We start from the raw sequence: 20,687 nt of genomic DNA on the forward strand, positions 1-20,687 counted from the left end.
TTAGATTCAAATTTCATCATACATACAATGTCTTTTTCAAAAATTGGTAAATGCTGGCAATGATTTCTGGGTGCTTAGGTATGGCTGTTTTTTCAAATCAGCAAACTGTCTGATAAAGTATTTACATAGAGGTGTCAGAGAAAGGTGTCACACAGGTGTCAAAGGTGTAGTAAAAGAATTGCCATATGTGTCATACAATTTGTTTGTTGCTTAACGCCGCACTCAGCAATATTCCAGCTATATGACAGCGGTCTGGAAATAATTGAGTATGAACCAGACAATCCAGTGATTGATATCATGAGAATCGACCGACGCAATTGGGATATGATGACATGCATCAACCAAGTCACCGAGGCTGACCCCCCGATCCCGTTAGTCGCATCTTACGACAAGCATAGTCCCCTCTTACGGCAAGCATGGGTTGCTGAAGACCTATTCTACCCCGGATCTTCATGGGTCAGGTGTAAGCTAAGTGGTTATCAAGTGTCACACAGCGACGACACAGGTGTCATAAAAAGGTGGCATGGGTGTCACATGTGACAAAGGTGTAGAGATGTGTCAGTTACAAAGAAAGATGTCATAGAGGTGTCACACGTGTGTCATACTCACCACTGCCATTGTGTTCCAAGTCCTCTCCCTGAAAATAAAATTCAAACATGAATGATCTGCATAACATTTCATTTCCCATAAAAACTGATAGTCATCAAATCTGATGCTGCGACTAAACACAATTCTACAAAGTCCTCCTTAACTTGTTTTGGTCAAATATGTTCCCCTTTCAGGAGATACTCAGGGCCCAAGTTGTCCAAATAATTCACTGTGGAGAGTTCTGGCACTTGATTTGCCAGTATCCACCAGTCCAGGTTTGAATCCTAAATTCAACTCTCTTATGATTCTTGGTCTGTAAGCACCATGTCTGTTGCCATCAGTTTCACTCCAGTGATAAGATCTATGACATGTGCCACCATGGGTTTTGACCAACTCTCAATTACCCATGCAAAAATCTCTCTATAACAAAACCCCAAGTGTGGCCATTACCTATGAAAAAGATGCGCAGGTTTCAAAAATTATAATACTGAGAATAAAGCATCTGCTCTCAGTAGGAGGGTCAAATACTTTTACTTGGATGTCCAATGCCCCCGACAACCTCGAGCTCTGTGTAACACTTCTATCACGAAGATCCAGGACTGATTTTCATCAGAGCAACATAAGTTTATCATACAATGTCAGAATGACAAAAAGAGGCCATCCCATTCAGATAAAACTTTTGACAACACAGCGCAAAGGATGTGTAGGTCCATTCATCATCAATAGAGGAAGTGACACAGCAATGACGGACACCGTGTGCCGTCTCCCCCCCCCCCCCCCCCCCACACGCACACACACCGACCTCCATCTCCAAACCCACACACTTATATATATATACGAACTAACATCATTCACGCTCTAGTTCAGTATATAATTCATGCTCTAATTCAGTCCATAAGTCATCACAATTCACTGATCTCACACTCTGACTCAACCGATGAACACATTAGCAGAACACTACTGAAGCACCTGTAGCAATAATGATCAAATGAAAGGTTTTTTCTCATAAAAAAGGCACAGAGTTGTGGGTGTAAGTCAGGAAAGATGGTTTAGATGACTACAACACACTGCTGGTAAACAGTTCACGGCAAGATGCAGGAATCTGAGGAGGCAGGGCTGTTGGAGGTGGGTTAGAGTAGGAGGGGGTTTAGAGTAGGAGGAGGGGGTTTAAAGTAGGAAGGGGTTATATTGGGTGTTGATGGTCATCCCAGCATGAAATTGGCTCCATTTTCAGCCACTATTTCTCTGATATGAACTCTGCAAGGTTTTTTCATCTTTTTTTTATATTTGCTGTTGTCTGAAGGACTTTACAGATGCATCAGGTATAGAGTTGGAGTATCCTGTGGAAGTATAGAGACGTTGGGTTTATTGGTGACCTAAAATTAAAACTTTTACATTTTAGGTTTTTAGTTTAAATATCTACTAATATTTTCACAAGTTGAGGAATGTTTGAGTCCATGAGTCCGTGAGTCCGTGAGTCCGTGAGCCTTTGAGTGAGTTAGATATAGATTCATCCAGGAAGGTTATACAATATGCACGAGCTTGTGATCATAATAATGCGGTGAGGTGAAATGGGGTTTAACGCTGCGTCTAAGATTACTGCACTTATATATATAGCGACGTGCATGCATGGCACTGTGTGTGTGGCTGCTAAATCAGTAAATGTACTAATCTGGACTAATGCTGATTTTACAGTGCTAGCCCACTGAGATACCATCATAGTTTAACATGAATACCCCATTCAGGCACAGGATACTGACTCCGAGCTGACCAATCCTTGCTTAAGGCCCTAGATGCCGGGTGCCAGGCAGGATAACAACAAGTACCATCTTTTGTCGTCTTTTTGTATGAAGAGACCAGGGATCGAACCAACGACCTTCCGCTCTCCGGACAAACGCTCTACCACTTGACACTCTACAGATCTTAGATATGTGCCACTTTGGTGAAACCACAGACATGATGCTGACAGCACAAGGATCATAATGGAGGCCAACTTTGGGATTGGAAACCGATGATGTCTGATCACAGGATCTTTGCACACCTAAGGGACGCAACTCTGCACAGCTAATTCCAACCCCTTCAACCCTCTAAACACACTTAAAAATGAATGGAGTTTACATAAACATTCTGGGAGGACAATTCGGAGAATTTTTTACATATATTCCAGCTATATGATGGGGGTCTGTAAATATCGAGTCTAGACAAGACAATCCAGTGATTTACATCATGAACATCGATCCACGCAATTGGGATCGATGACATGCATCAACTAAGTCAGCGAGCCTGACCACCCGATCCTGTTAGTTGCCTTTTAAGGTAAGCATGGGTCTCTCATTTCTAAAAGGTTGGATGAAAAAAAAATAACAAATAGAAAAAATTAATTTGCAAATAATAATCAATTCCACTTATCAACACTGTCTGATGTGAGAATACAGGTACGTGGGAACAGGCCTTAAACACTGTAGTAAACAGTCAACAACTCAAGTTGTGTAGGTTGGTAGTTTTTTCCTCCTCCAGTTCAGACTCATAAATCACCTGAGCAGTTGCCTGTCCCAGCTTATCTGTAAGAGTACTCCCACTTCTCTATCCGGGAGGCATACAGGCCTAAATACTGTCATAGCGATGAGGTGGGTGAAATGGGGTGAAATATCGACTTCAAGATTATTGTGTGTCATCTCCAATTTTAACACAAAACCACTCTCTCCTCTTCACAAAACCATACAACGGCCTCTCAAAGAGCAAGTCATCTGTCTGTGATGTCGGTTCCAAGGAACTTTTTTAAGAATTCCATAAAAATCATAAGCAATCCACCTCACATTCTCGGAACTATGTCATGGGTGCACAAAACTATCACGGACACTGTCTGATAAAAAAAACATCAAAACAGCATTTCCATCATCACCTCAAATTAACACCCGGCTGTTGAAAGCAGTAAACTTACTCCACACTGCATTCGGGTAACAATAAAAATGGCAAAAAAATAAACCTCACATTCTCGGAAATATTTAGAGGGTGCAATGAAAAGATCAACAACATTAGCCAACAGAACAGCATTGCATTTTCATCATCAAATCTAAACAACACACACCTGTTGAAAGCAGTAAACTTTTCAAACTTACTTTATGCCGTATCCACGTAAAGATTTGGCGAATCATGGTATAGACGCCAGGCGAAAGCGAAAGATAGGTCCTAAAGCAAAGGTACAGACTTACTAACTGACACACAAAGCAGTTCTCACGCTGCAGCAAAGGTGAGCCATGAGCCTCTTGCGCAAGTACAGACTCCTGGAATGCAGAATGGCGGACAAAACAAGGATATTCTGCCAAAATATTTTTCTATGGTGCTTCCTACAGTGATGTCGGTGGCATCGTATTCAGTCGTCTCAGAGGTGCATTGCTCTTCCCAGAGTGTTGATGGGAAAGTCATGTTTGATGAGTGTGTTTTCATGCCTTTCTTTGTACACTGTACAGTATTCAGTGACGGCAGCTTAAACTCACTGAACTTCTGTCTTTTGTAACAACAGAGCAATAACATTTCTTGTTTTCCACGTTTCCTTGACCAAGACATATAAAGATTCCATGTTGTTATGAATTAGTCAGTGTTTGACAGAAATTGTGATTTATTTACATCTTAAAATTAATTATAGGTTATTTTCCTATTATTATTTGAATTATCTTTTTTCCAGAAAAATGGCATTCTTCAAGGTCAGTTTTCGAGAAAAATGAATAAACAAATATTTTTTGTATTGAATTAGTACTTGCTTGAATAATGAAAAAATAAACCTTTTTAAAGTGGGAAATGTCAGTGAGTGAGTGAGGGACGGAGGGAGGAAGGTTTTACGCCGCTTTGAGCAATATTCCAGCAATATCACGGCGGGGGACACAACAAATGGGCTTCACACATTGAACCCATGTCAGGAATCGAACCGAGTCTTCAGCATGACGAGCGAACACTTTAACCACTAGGCTACCCGACCGCCCTGGAAATGTGAAGGAAATTGGACCATTAAACTTTTGACAGTACAATGTACTGTAGCCTGTCTCATGACCATACCATCAAAATACCTCTCAAACAGCAAAAAAACCCTGATGTCTGATTACCACCATTTCTTGGACTAAAGGTTCATTGATGGTTGAAATAATTATGAACAAAATACTCTGTCTTTGGACTGATGTTATGTTATGGGAGCTATGACCAACTTACTGATCAGATGATTTCGGGGAATAGACTCTAGAATTGGTAATTTGGTAAGAGAACTAACCTTACTTTTAGTCTCTGAAATGAATATATAATATCTAATTCGTTACACTGTCTTCTAATGAATAATAGAATTTTAGGAGCTCAGAAAATTTCTTCATGTTCAGAAACTGAAGAAAACTTGACTTGTATTTTAGACTTTCTTGGGTTGTTTTTTTAGAAATTATTTCATGATATCTATTATGGACCAAATGAGAACATACACCTCCAAACTACATTTCTATTCAACTGGCAAGACAAGAATACAATATACAACTTATATTAGTTGTAGGCTTGTCAGAAATATCAATAACATTGTCTCTATTTTTCAAACATCATGCCGAAAAACATAAGGCACATCATTGTTCATGTCAAGAGTCTTAAGAAAATTCTTCAATAAGCATAATCAACATTATTGTAAAGAAATATCACAATTCCTTCATTGTAAATAAAATGTACACTGACATGCACTAGTACGTGCATTCCTCTGCAATTAGGCCTGTAATAGTTACCTACAGGCACTGACGTCTGAGGAATGTGCTTGGGTGAAATATGTGCTGCAGTAGAATACTCATAACGTGTCCATCACAGGACATAGTTCTGTCTGACATTCTCCCCACATTCTCACAACGACATTCTTCTGACTGAACACCACATAATGTTAGCAGTGCAAATATACCAAGATCATGTATGATGACTTTAGCTTACTTGTGTTAAATTATTTGGGATTGCATTAACTAAGAGACAATTCATTTAATACCACAAGGACTATCGTTATTTCCAGAGCTTCAGATGAGCTGTGGATCGACATAAAATATGAAAAATAAATCACCATTACCCCATTAACATTGACTTGCTTGAATACAAATACACATGAAAAATATAAAAAGGACAATATTATAATAACACTGATCATAATTACCCTATGTTGCCTTTCACTTTGCAAAAAGACAAATTAAGAAAAAAAAAAAAAATTCAATTAAAACAACATTTTTGTATAAAAATAACATTCAAAATTTATGTTCATCCTTAAAACTTGGCAGCCATTGAGGTCATTCTATCCACATTCTGCCATGAGTTTGGAAAACATTTGATTTGAGTGGTCATCAGAGGTTTCAAATCACAATAACCTCCTTTGATTGAAACAGATGGTTTGAAGACCACATCACCACAGAAAATAAGGAAATGCATGTGCACTGTCTGAGAAAAGTAGATTCTGCGCAGTATCTAGTTCCCATGTGCGTCTCATATGTTAATTATCAAGCCTCTAACAGCAACAAACTTGACGTTTTTAATGTCTATAGTCTTGTCTGTATGACCGTGAGTACGAGTTTGATTACTCTGGGACTTAATAACAAGATTGTGTATCATTCATAAAGTCATATTACCCTTCTGAAGTGTGGCACCATCTGAACATATCTCCCACATTCTGCGAACACATATTAAATCTGGACGCTATTTGTGACTGACATCCAATGAATGTAGATTGCGCAACATGAGTTGTATGTATCACGCAATTGATAACTCTGACATTTGTCAATCACCTGTCAAAACATGCACAGTTGTCTGCTGGTCGGCAGGTCAAAGTGCATTTTGTCACCTTTACACATATTCTGATTCTCTTTCGTTGCCAAGTGTGTCTTTGAAACCGGTTGTTGTTGTTTTTGGTTTTTTTCATATTATTATTTACCAGATTTTATTAAAAGGATTTAAATCATGCTATCGTCAGAGGTTTAAACATATATTCAATAATGATGATGATGATGATGATGATGATGATGATGAACAGTGGCATATTTCGAACGAAATCACTTGCCAAAGGAGACCCCGAATCATCATCATCATCATCATCATCATCATCATCATCATCAAACAACACTTCTTTAGCATGTTAAGTATGCAAAGCATTTGCTAAACAAAACCTTATCCATGTTGTACATATCACCCCTAGGTCCCGGTACATTTCACTCGTACATTACGCTGGTGTTACATACAGTTTATCAAGTGTACATTGCATTCTCAGCAGGAATTCACAGACCCATAGGGCTCGGGGTCAACCACAACAGACTTCATCACTTCAAAGTACATGTATGAATGTTTTCTCCATTGTCAGCAATACTGTATCTTGTAGTGAGTGAGTGAGTGAAAAGATTTCTTGAACTGGTCAGTCAACAAATTTAGAACTTTAACCCATATTCTTTAATAGGTTCCTGGGGGTGCGGGTGGCCCAGTCGTCTAAGGCGCAGCGATTCGCTTTGCAGAGTTGCGTCCCTTGGGCACGCCAGAAACCTATGATTGTGGGTTTGAATCCAGGATCACCCCGATTATGTTTCTAGGTTTGTCAGCACCATACCCGTGCTCATGGGTTTCAGCGAAGTGGTAAACGTCTGATACCTGCACCACTTCGGGCTTTCCTCCCACATTAAGCTGACACACCGCGATATAACTGGAATAATGTTAAAAGCGGCGTTAAACCCGTCTCACTCACTCCCTCAATAGGTTCCTAAGTACTCCATGCGCATTTGTTTGTTACGAACTGCCACTCTCAGCAACATTCCAGCAATATGACTGAGGCAAGTAAATAATCAAATCTGGACCAGACAATCCAGTGACTGATATTATGAATGCCTTGAAGAGAACTTCAGCTTTATCCCAGCGTGTCCGAGCCTAACGTCGGAGAAAGACAGATGCAATTTACATTTACCACTTTGGTGAAATCCATGAACATGGATATTGTGTATATAGTATACATACAAACTCAGAAATGTAATAAGCGCCCAGGGCGCTCTCAAAATAAGAAAGAGGGGGCTCTTATTAGAATATTATTTTAGTGAAAAAGAGTTAAAAGATAAATTTTGTGGTCAATGCTGACAGCCTGAAATGTTTGTGTACGACAGATATATTTTTCCAGAATATAATTGCCCATAATTACGTGTGCATATAACACACGAGTGCATATTATACACGAATTAGTAAGTCTTGTGTACATTGATCAATCGGAAGGGGTGCTAATTAGGATTGTTCACTGGCCAATATATTAGCAAATATCACTGTGGGCACTTATTAGAGCGGGGTGCTTATTACGTCGAATACGGTAAGTACAAATCTGGGATTCGAACCCATGATCAAAAGTTTCAAGCCTAAGTAAAAAAACCTGCACATCGAAAGGAAGGCCACACACTCTCTGCAACAAAATTTACATCAATATGAAAATGACAGAAAATTGAACCAAATAGCTTGAAGAGATCTATACCTAAAAATAACCACTACAAAAACAAATCTTACTTAAACTAAACAAGTTAAATTAACACACAGCTTGTTAAAGCCTTTGCACAAAGATCCACAAGGGGTGTCAATCTAGTGTCGGCTAGTACAAGCAGACTCAGGTGGAACATAGCCAGTGCTTGTACAATTAACATTCACTTTTAATTGAAACCTGATATGGGAAGAAAGTAGTGTTTTCCAAATTTGAGGAACTCATGAAGATGTCTTCTGTTAGAAGCTTGGATTAAAATTAAATATTGATAATCAGTAACTAAATGAGGGCCTTGAGAGGAGCTGTGAATGTTTAACGTTTATGATTTAATTATCCAAATGAGCTCAGAACTTGTAAAACCAGTCTAAAATGGTTAAATATCTTTTCTTTTTTTTTGTCTTTCTTATTGACCTTTGATCATTTAGAAACTGTCTAACATATTCAGGCTCATCTATATCTATATCATCATCATCATCATCATCATCATCATCATCGTCACTTTCATAATCATCACACGCAGACACGTACCCACGCATGCACGCACAAATGATGACCATAACAATTCAAAAACCCATCACCATCTTCATCATCATCATGGTATTACTGGATGTCTAATAATGTAAACAATTTTCAAACTTTTTCAAGACGACATACCCAGGTTTACCCTTTAAATAATATTCCAAATACAAACACTCAAATTAGCAGCTGTACAAAAATACTGCAACATTTTCAACAAAATAAAAAGAATCAACACACATTCATGTCCTTAAAGTGCCAGAAATATGGACAGCCGAGCCAAAATAAGATTCCTCCTTCATATCCACCCCCACGATGCCCCCCAGGCATCCAACCATCACCTCCAGAAAATGTGCAAGCCTCCTATTAATAGCCATAATAAGATATTCTTGAAAGTCCCTCTCCCCCTTCAAAACCACCACCACCACCACCACACACAAACACATTTTTTTTCCCGTTTCTCATCCCACGCAAGTGAGACCCCAAACAAACAAGCACATTAAACAAGGGGCGCATGACAGCACGGGTCTTCTTCATGTTAGGTAAGACACTGGTTTAACCCTTTTGAACTTAACAGGAATTGAAGCTGCCCATGCCGAGAACAAACAGTGTCTGGTTGAACAGTGAACAAACTTCCAGGAATTTGAGTTGGTGAGGTTTGCGGACTTTACGACATCTTTGGGTTCCCACAAGAATGAGGGCTAGAATTTACCGCAGTTCCTTGACTAAAAGTAGTTCTCCATGACCTAATTATCTGAAGTAACATTGTGTGTGCAGTGTTCATTTCAAAACTCCCCATGGGGAATTTGACATACAAAATTCCTTGATGTCGCAAAGATAAATAGCAATGCACCCAAAGGGATTAACATAATGTTGTTTGTTTGTTTGTTTGCTGTTTAACGAAGTTTAAAGAAGTTGACATCCATAAACTATCTTCCTTAATACTATCTGATTAGGTAAAGCATAAATTATTAAGCATACAGTCACATTTCCAGAATATTAAAACCCAGCAGTCTGAAGTAGCAACTGTTGCGACTCCCTTGCTTTCATCCAGTCCAGGTTTCGTTATTCCAGGTGCACCTAATTACACCATCCCAGCCAGCACACAGACAGTGATGACAGGTAACACCACACCTCTTGATTAACATGCTCTGCCTGTGAGTCATGGGACATCCACCTATTACACAACCACCACGACAACTCCATCTGTTTCCTGCTCCCAGATGAGGACATGACAGTGTTGCGATGCTGCAGCGCTTATCTATCTACAGCGTTATTAGGGCAGATGGGGAGTCAGGTTGTTTGTTTGTTTGTCGTTTAACGCCACACTCAACAATATTCCAGCTATATGACGGCCGTCTGTAATAATCGAGTCTGGACAAGACAATCCAGTGATTGACATCATGAGCATCGATCCACACAATTGGGATACGATGACATGCATCAACTAAGTCAGCGAGCCTGACCACCCGATCCCGTTAGTCGCCTCTTACGACAAGCATAGTCGACTTTTACGGCAAGCATGGGTTGCTGAAGACCTATTCTACCCCGGAATCTTCACGGATGGGGGAGTCGAGCTGAGCGCACAGAGTCAAATCTTTGATGTACCGTTGATGACTGGGCCACCCGTGCCCCCTAAATACTAAAGTGCGAGGAAAACCCAGACAGGCCATAGATGTTCACCACTTGTGAAACTGCAGAGATGGGATTGACAACCCAATTTCTGATTGCTTCTTCAACCTGTGATAGAAACCCATAGCAACCTATTAGCTACGGACATCATTGGACGACCTGTGTCACACATGAACATCAAACGTTTCTGTCCCTGGCTGACCAGCACTGACCATGCATGAAGCGAACGCTTCCATTCAGTCTAGCTGCAATGAGGTCAAGCTTAAATATCAATTTCTCAAAGTCACGGTCTGGCTGTGAATGACCAAGACTTCAATGAAAGCAAAACCCCAAGTCATATATATCTGTCTTCAAAGACAAAATAAAAGATTACCATGAAACCCAAATCACAATCTAATTAAAATCAGACCTTAGTTCTCGCTACCGCTAAACAAAGATCTTAAAGACTTCCCATTAGGGGTCACGGCAGACCGACCTTTCATCCAACCAATCAGTGCGTCGCTTACCAGATTATGAAAGTGACAGTCGGAATGTGACTTCTAATCATACAACCTCGAAAACTTTAACATGGGGTATACCGAACGATAGTTACAGGTTAAACGACTGATTCCTTACAATCTAGACCATCTATTAGCCATTCCAGAATGTTTTTTGTTCAGGTTTCAAATTTTTAATCGGAATTTTTTAAAATATGTTTCAAAGCGAAGTCGCCAATTTGAAATTAGTGCCGTAAAGGACGAGAAAGCTGCCTTCTGATTGGTCATTCAATTGGTCGGTCAAAGTTCGCGCAAGGTCGGTCAGACGTGACCCGTAATGGGATGTCCTCAGAACTTTGTTCAGCGGAAGCGAGAACTAAGATCTGATTTTATTGAGATTGCCCAAATCAATGAATGAATCTGAGGTTGTTTCAATTCTAAATAAGTCAGCTCTACTTTACACTTTTAACATAAATAATGAACCAATACAAAACATCTGCACAAATATCCAGCAATGACTTGTTTGACATACCTGTGAACTGTCATCCGTTAGTTCCGGTGGGTATACAATAAAATGCCTCAGAGTAAATCCAAATCCTTGATCTGTTCTTGGTACCAGGACAGTTCTGGGGCCGGCCCAATCCAAGGCATCAAACTGCAAAACAATAAAACAGGTAACTAAAAATGACAAAATCGTGTCCACATTCATAAAAAATATCTGCTAAAAGCAGAGTCGATTTGTACAATTCCGACTATATCATGAGCAAGTGCCTAAATCACAATCAGACAATGATAATACCAGGTGTTCGTGAAAAGGTACAAGTACCATCTTTTAAAAAAAATTGGTATGGTGCGACTGAGGATCGAACCCCAGGCCTTCTGCTCTCCAGGCAGACGCTCAATCTACCACTGGACGACGGAGGCTGTCTCGATCATCAGGGACAATACAACCACCATTTTCTGATGCATTCTGCCAAAGTAAATGGTATGCTTTAAGCAAGTAGGAAATACTTGGGTTTTTTAATACTTTTCCTGTATTTGGGAAGGTCATATGTGGTGTTATTATTGAGAAAATTTAACTTGTGTCCATGTTTACAATTGAACCATCCCTTTTTCTGACGTTCACATTTGTTTCTACCAGCTACATGATGAACACCTGTTAATAATCAAATTCAGTTAGTGATATTACATATCCTCTGCCAAACCCAACCAGCATTAACGCTCCAAGGCTGTTTGTCTTATTCTCACAAACACCACCTGATCAACCACGTTAGTGACTATGGCGAGACACCATCAAAACAAGTGTCAGTTTCACAATGACTCACAATATAATAATGTGCCAGTGTCAACATGCACAAAGCGATCTCAGCGCTAAGACTGGTCGCGTCTTTGTAAAAGTACTACAATAGTCTTAGCGCTAAGACTGGTCGCGACTATGTAAAAGTACTGCAATAGTCTTAGCGCTAAGAATGGTCGTGTCTATATCAAAGTGCTGCAATAGTCTTAGCGCTAAGACTGGTCGGGTCTATGTAAAAGTACTGCAATAGTCTTAGTGCTCAGATGACTTTGTGCATGTGCACCAAGGTTACAGCTGACATGTTGAAAGTGAGTGAGTGATTTGAACAGTATTCCAGTTATTCATGGTGAGTCAAGTTGATGTGAAAGGACAGCCCGAAGTGATGCAGGTCCTTGACATTCACCACTGTAGTGAAACCCACCAGCACATAATCAGTGTGATTGTGGTATTCTAACCCAGGATGAAAGGTTTCACCTAAGTGACTCAACATTCGACATTGTCAATTGTAGAGCCAAATGTGACTGGGACACGTGTCTGTAGAAATCTCAATCTGACCTGTTGACATGAAGCATTGGACAGCCATATATGTTGATACCAATAACATGACACAGAAAATTGTCACATATTTGATCTCTGCCATCAAAATACTGTACTCCTCCACAACCTGCTGGAACAGTACGTCTCAGAGCCTTCGGGGATCGAACAGAATATCTGACAATATGATCCACTAGACTACTTAGGATCCTAATGACGACGTAGGTAAATGTCTAGTTTCATTCCTCAGTGATCCAAAAGAATATCACTTGTAGGGCTGGCTAAAAAGATCGATCATATGGAAAGCAGCTGATTTTATTGTACCTTAAATGTCCACAAAGTTTTCCATCCATAAATGTGTCACCACTCACCAGTGACGTGAAATATGTTTTGTTTCTGAGCTTTTTGCATATTTGATGAAAGTTACTTCTCCGATATTTATCGATGATTGATCGATTTTTAGTTAACGAATTTCAATCTCTAATATCTATATCAATAGCCAGCACAAATCATTTGAAAATATGTTCCACAAGACTACATACCAATGACTCAAATGACTTAATGCATCAACTTAATGCAGAAAAACGTCAGTGATTCAAAAGTGAGTGAGTGGGCGAGTATGGTTTCACGCCGCTTTTAGCAATATTCCAGCAATATCATGGCAGGGGACACCAGAAATGGGCTTCACACATTGTACCCATGTCGGGAATTGAACCCGGGTCTTCGGCGTGACGAGCGAACGCTTTAACCACTAGGCTACCCGACCGCCCGTGATTCAAAAGAATATCTTCTTTGAAAATGTTCTTTAAAGTTTCAACAGCTGCAGTCGTAGACTACAAACATAATCATAAATGTGATATTATTGTGCCATACGTAACAATATACCAGCAGAAATCATATACAACATACCACAGCAATAACAGCAAAGTACATCCCAGAGCCTTCAGGTATCCAAAAGTATATCTGACAATACGTTCCACGGGACTACTTACGACCTAAATGACTTAATGCATCAACATCATAAGTTAATAAATGTCCAGGTGGCTGTCAATATCGACTGATCAAGTGGTACATCAATGAGCTGTCACTCCAAGGTTCACAACATACCTTCAGAAAGCAATCAATCAAACCAGCCCCAGTTATTACAACCTTAACACATGTCTTCAGGAATGTAGCATCTATTTCATAATCACCCCTAAAATGAATTTTATCCACACAAGCCCAATACCCCAAGACTGCTCAAACAAATCTTCTCTTGCCATTAACTTGACAAGACGACAAGAAATTTGTCTCATTTCCCACAAAACACTCAGTTGACCACCAACGGCCTTTGAGTAGGCACAGCAACATTTGCATAGCTCTTGAATCAAACTAAACCTATTTGCTGGAGTTAGCATGATAGGAGTCACTGGGTACGTGACTACATCAGTTGTCGTAGACCGGAGAGGTAACGGTAGATGCAAAAAAATATATCAGCATAATAATAACAATGATAATCTCAAATATTATTGTCGCCTCCATGGTCTAGTGGTAGAACATCTGCCTGGAGAGTGGAAGGTCCTGTGTTCCGATCCCCAGCAGCGTTATATCAAAAGACGTTAAAAAATGGTACATATTGTTACCCTGCCTGGCGCTTGGCATTAAGGGGATTGATGATGATGTAGATGAGGATGATGCTTACTTATGATGACAATGATGCTGATGCTGCTACGATGATGATGGTAACAATGGTGATGACGGTAATGATGATGATGATGATGATGATGATGATGATGATGATGATAACAACATGATTTAGTCCAACATGACAGACTACAGAGTCTCTTGCAGGACGACAAGGACAACAAATTCTGCAACCCTACTAGTCAAAACTTAATCCATCTTTAAAACAGGAAATTAAGCCATGAAAGATTTCCTTAAAACACAGCTACAGGAAAAGGAAAATCAAGAGTTCATTTGTTTATGAAATACATTTTAATGAACTGGCTATATTTATCTTGAGACCACATCACAGGGATGATGATGCCCCAAATATTACAGAAGAAAAAGGTCAAGATGGTTTCTTTCATCAAAAGAGCTTTTTTAAGGAAATATAAAACGTAGCCTTAAAATAAACAGGCATTTCAAAAATAATGTCCCGTTATTATTACATAAAAAAAATAATTTATTTGATTTCTCAAGGTAGAATCATCTGGAGAATTTCACCAACACAAGTGAGTGAGTGAGTTGGGTTTAACGCCGCTTTTAACAGTATTCCAGTAATATCGCGGCGTGTCAGCTTAATGTGGGAGGAAAGCCCAAAGTGATGCAGGTCTCAGACATTTACCACTTCGGTGAAACCCAAGAGCATGGGTATGGTGCTGACAAACCTAGAAACATAAATGGGTCTTTCTGTACTGGGTGCTCCATCGTGATGCACTGAACGAGGCTTCAAGCACCCACACCCTTTCCTTGTTTATTTCACTAGGGCGGGTGTTAATTTCAACTAACATACACAAAAACACAAAAAAAACTTTCCACATTACTGAACCAATATGCCTAAACATGCACATCTGACGTTTTGTAACAACTTTCAGAATCAAGGCATGATTGACCTTGACCTTTTGAGACACGGTAGCCATTTATCAGTGACAGTTTTCATGTGGGAGAGGGGCCATAGATATCTTGTTTTAGTTTAAGAGCTAAATCCGTCCCTTCATGACAAGTGGCATGTCTTTATCATGTCCTTATCAGGATGAATCAAACTAGAAAAACAGAAACATTATCCCTTGAAGAACAGACGGATGACCACACAACATGCAGAGATGTACACAAGACATTAGGTCCACTCCCAACTTTCTAAACATGGTTCAAAGCTGTTGAAAAACTGTTGTAAAACTAGTTCTCATTACCTAACTTTTTAAAACATTTCTACCAAATCTGCCCAAATTATAAATTTTACTTTCAAGTTTGAAATGACATGTACTTCCACATGTAGCCATGTACTGTCCTGTTGGGGTGTTTTGTACAATAAAGTCCTTGATTCTTGATTCTAATAAATAATAAAATTTCAAATTTCCATTTCGGTTATTAAAATAAGTATCTACACCAACCATGCGAACGGTTCCTATCAATGGGTGAGGTCACATTTAAATTTTATTAATGTAAACATTTCAGCGCTAACAGAACTGAGACTCTTAAAAAAGTCACGTTTGTTTGAGACAAAAAACATAAAAAATATTTTGGCTACACTGAATAAACAGATTCCAAAGAAAATTCTGGTTTCTCCAGTCAGCCAGTGCTGATGGCCTTCATAGAAGGCTATTTATAGGGGCTGCCCAGTGGTCCAGTCAACCGATGCCCCTGTCTGTCATAGAGAGATACTGTATGTATACTGAGAGCCCAGTAGTCATGGTAGTCTGGCTGTGTGTCACTTCAGCGCTAAGCCGTATACAGTATAATACTTCACATGCAGTCATGAAGCTGTTCTCCTGTTGATATTCTTCTCAATTGTTCCGTCTCAAATAACGGATTTTATCTCATTTCCTTCTAGGTTTTATGTCCCTGCTGGCCAGGTTTTGTAGTTGTGCATCATCACTGCGGTATATGTACATTAAATTTAATCAAATGAATGATAAAAAATGTAAGGCTAGCAAGATTTCACCTGAAATCAGAAGTGTTTGAAATTTCAGGCATGGAAGTCTTGTGGTCCTTATTTACTATGTTATAACTTTTTATAGATGATCTGTTTGTCTACAGGTTTTGAATTTTTTAAATATCCCTGATTTTGTACAAATGCCATGCCATGACAGATTAACTATAGTAATATGAAAGGATTTGGCAGCCCTTAACTTCTTTTGAATAGTATATGATTCTTGCAATTTTTTAATTTAAACATGATATACTTACGAGGCTAATAACACTTATATCCGCACCCCTACCTTATCACCTTGAATATCACCTCCCAATTATCATATTTACACAGGTAGGGAAGCTCCAATTAGTCCATACCTATAACGAGCGATCCACACATGGTTTGACCTCATCACCTCACATAAATAACTCTGCAAAGAATAGCGAGGCTGCTATGTTCCTCGGCTGAGGTAATAATAACTCCACATGACAAACATTAACTTCCACTGACCTCTTCACATCATCAGGACGAAGAAGAAAACGGAACATTAATAAAATTGTAAATTATAAAGGTCAAAATAGTGATAGCCTTATCAGGAGGAAAAGAGACATGTAATATTGATGCCGATAAAAAAGCAACAATAAATCTGAGAACCAATGTAACATAACACAGCTATATTTTTTTGGTTTTTTAACGCTGCACTCAGCAATATTCCAGCCATAATGATGGCGGTCTGTAAATAATCAAGTCTGGACCAGACAAGCCAGTGATGGATATCATTAGCATCAATCTATGCAACTGGGATACAATGACATGCATCAACCTAGTCAGCGAGTCTGGCCACCCGATCCCCTTTGTCACCTCTTACAACAAGCATAGTTGCCTTTTACGGCAAGCATGGGTTGCTGAAGACCTATTCTACCCCGGATCTTCACGGGTCTATAGATGTTCAGCACAAAATGACACCACAAAATGACACCAATAAAAGACACCACAAAAAGACACCACAAAAAGACACCACATAATGACACCAATGTGATGTGAACTGTGATATTAAGAAAACAACATATGTCAAAAAAGGTCACATTCACAAAGACACTGAATGCTTATCGTTTGGATTAGCAAACAAGTTTTGCTTCACTTAAGCTCAAAATTGGAAATGTCAGTGAGATGAGATCTCTTGGCATGCAAAACTGTAAAAAGAAACTACTCACATCCCAGTAACCTTTCAGTGCTTGCCGCTTTCTGCACATTCTCATTACAGAGTGTGAAGGTAAACGTGAATATTTTAAGTGACACTGTATATTTCATGTGTGTCTCCAACCTGAACCCTCACCTCTGTGACTGTGTCACCCAGAAACAGTTTAAGGGGGGTATACAGTAATGTTCCACGGTCTGTTGCCCACTGTCAGATAAAGTCTTGATGGTGTAATTAGTGCCATGTGTAAATGGGACATCGTTTCACTCCTCAGTCCTTATTTCCTTTGCCATTTAATCAGATGTTTTCCTTCAAACCTTTGGAGGTCATCATGTCAGAGGAACCGGTGCCCAGTCATGTCATACCAGTGAGTGAGTGAGTGAGTTGGATTTAACGCCGCTTTTAACAGTTTTTCAGCAAATCACTGCGTGTCGGCTTAATGTGGGAGGAAAGCCCGAAGTGATGCAGGTCTCAGACGTTTACCACTTCGGTGAAACCCACGAGCACGGATATGGTGCTGACAAACCTAGAAACATAATCGGGGCGAACCGGGATTCGAACCCACAATCATAGGTTTCTGGCTTCTGGTTTCTGGTTTCCCAAGGGACGCAACTTTGCACAGCGAATTGCGGCGCCTTAGACGACTGGCCACTCGTGCCCCCCCATGTCATACCAAAAGAAGTTAAAAGAAGATACTTGTTGTTACCCTGCCTTGCCCTCAGCAGGATAAAACAAGGACTTTTCTTCTGGGAGTCAGTATACTGTGTCTGAGTGGGGAATCCACGTTATACAGGAGCATGATATCTCACGGGGCTAGCACAACAGTGCAATAATCTTGAACATGATGTTCTATTCCATTTCATGTCACGTCTAATTAGGTTAATTGTTAGGGACGTGTATACCCCATTTAGACACAGTATACTGACTCCTAGCAGACCAGTCCTTGTTTTAGCCCCGTAATGCCAAGCGCCAGACAGGGTTACATCAAGTACCATCTTTAAACGTCTTTTTGGTATGACACAGCCCAGGATCGAACCCCGGACCTTCCTCTCTCTAGGTGGTCACTCTACCACCAGACCACGGAGGCCGTCATTGAAACATGTTAAACTAGTTACTCATCCTACGGAAAACATTTCAGATCTGATTGACTCTTTTCAGGATATCAAAATATTCAGAACATCTACAGTTCAAGGTACAACAGTCCAAATAGAACAATTCAGGCCACAATCCTTCCTGAATGACCTTCATTGGAATATATCCTGTTTCACACAGATTTAATATGATTGTTAAACGAAACCCATTACTAATATCGTACATGAAGAAAAGGTCTTCAGCAACCCATCCTTGCCGTAAGAGGCGACTAACGGGATCGGGTGGACAGGCTCGTTGACTTGGTTGATGCATGTCATCATATCCCAATTGCATGGATCGATGCCCATGATGTCAATCACTGGATTGTCTGGTCCAAACTTGATTTTAACAGACCGCCGTCAAATAACTAGAGTGAGTGAGTGAATGAGTGAGTTGGGTTTAACGCTGCTTTTAACATTATTCCAGTTGTATCATGATGTGTCAGCTTTATGTTGGAGGAAAACTTTGTGAATGTGTGTCAAACGAAATTAACTTGGTGTATGTGTCAAACGAAATTAACTTGGTGTATGTGTCAAACGAAATTAACTTGGTGTATGTGTCAAACGAAATTAACTTGGTGTATGTGTCAAACGAAATTAACTTGGTGTATGTGTGTCACACGAAATTAACTTGGTGTGTCAAAGGAAATTAACTTGGAGTATGTGTGTCAAACGAAATTAACTTGGTGTATGTGTGTCAAACGGAATTAACTTGGTGTATGTGTGTCCAACGAAATTAACTTGGTGAATGTGTCAAACGGAATTAACTTGGTGTATGTGTGTCAAACGAAATTAACTTGGTGTATGTGTCAAACGAAAACGATGCCCGTGCCCCTGCACACAAGTGGCAATATAAACATGTCTCACTTTTCAGGTGGGTATGAATTCCAAGATTACTAAACAAGTCTTCCATACGTCTGACCTCGACATATACACAACAGAATAGCCACTAAAGTATGTCATCTACATGAAACACAAATCAAATACACAGCAAAGAAACTGACAACTTGTTGAAACATACCAGTCCTTCTAGGAGGCAAGCTCTTAAATACCAACAACCAGTGGAAAACAAATTAAACCTTTAATATTCAAACTACTTCGAAACTTAGAATCAAAAGAATTTCTTAACATAAATTTCATGCACAGAGTGAAATTGACAACTTTGTACATTGCTGTTTTTTATAAGTATAAACACCTCAAAGGGTATGACGCAGCGTTAGAAATTGGCACTAGTCCTGTAGTCCTTACCAAACTGCCCAATAGTAAAGGTATCCTAAGGACTAGTAGAAATTGGCCCATTTTAAGGCTTTTGCTATATGTTATCTTTATAAGGACTAGTGGGCAAAAACTGTTAGTTTCTAACCCTGATATTATTGACGTGGGCATTAAAAGAATGTCGTAACATAAATTTCTATCACAGAATTAAACAGTTCAAAAAGGGGCATATATACTGAACCCAAAAAGATAAGGGTCATGTGTATTTTGAGGGATATTTTTTGGCAGCGAAGACTCAATTTCATATAAAATATCCCCCTAAGTAGTCATGATTCCTAACATTTTCTGTTCAGTATTTTACTTTATGTGTCAAGTGAAGTCAACAAAGAACATACATGCATTTCAAAAGAGCATCTCAACAGAACAAAAAAGTGGCACAAAACTCACGTGTTGCGTGAACTAGACATATTTGTACGTATATGCCCCTGTCAATGTAAACTCTCCCCTTACTCTGTTGGGCACACACTCCCAGCTTAGTGGCTCACCCCATACACTGCTGTACAAACCTGGGCTAAATAGGCATTCATGGTTCCCACTGACCCGTGGCTAAGCTAACATTGTTTGCTGGCTCAGGGAGACACGTTGATCACCTGAAGGTGATATTCGTTGCACTTGTACCTGGCAAGTACTCTGCTCAAGATTGATTTTAACATGGAAGAAGTATTCTCAAGTTAACAGCAGTAGTAGTTGGTTGGTTGGTTGGTTGGTTGGTTGGTTGGTTAACGCCGCACTCAGCAATATTCCAGCTATATGACGGCGGTCTGTAAATTATCGAGTCTGGACCAGACAATCCAGTGATTAATATCATGAGCATCGATCCATGCATTTGGGATCGATGACATGCATCAACCAAGTCAGCGAGCCTGACCACCCAATCCTGTTAGTCGCCTTGTACGACAAGCATAGTCACCTTTTACGGCAAGCATGGATTGTTGA

General features: G+C 39.7%; 1 protein-coding gene across 11 annotated transcripts in view; it reads right to left on the reverse strand.

The window, feature by feature from the left end:
* Positions 1-20,687, reverse strand: part of LOC124121198 — a 129,217-nt gene that overhangs the window by 33,008 nt on the left and 75,522 nt on the right. For 10 of the 11 annotated variants that reach the window (XM_046484189.2, XM_046484188.2, XM_046484190.2 and 7 more), the window contains 2 exons: positions 11,237-11,359; positions 610-637 (listed from right to left, as the gene is read on the reverse strand). In XM_046484189.2, coding sequence (XP_046340145.1) covers positions 610-637; positions 11,237-11,359 — 151 coding nt within the window. Of the gene's footprint in view, positions 1-609; positions 638-3,707; positions 3,859-11,236; positions 11,360-20,687 lie in introns of those variants that run through there. The other variant, XM_046484191.2, reaches the window with a different exon arrangement.

This window comes from Haliotis rufescens, unplaced genomic scaffold, assembly GCF_023055435.1.
Source record: "Haliotis rufescens isolate VD_foot unplaced genomic scaffold, xgHalRufe1.0.p SCAF_10, whole genome shotgun sequence".
Classification (NCBI taxonomy): domain Eukaryota; kingdom Metazoa; phylum Mollusca; class Gastropoda; order Lepetellida; family Haliotidae; genus Haliotis; species Haliotis rufescens.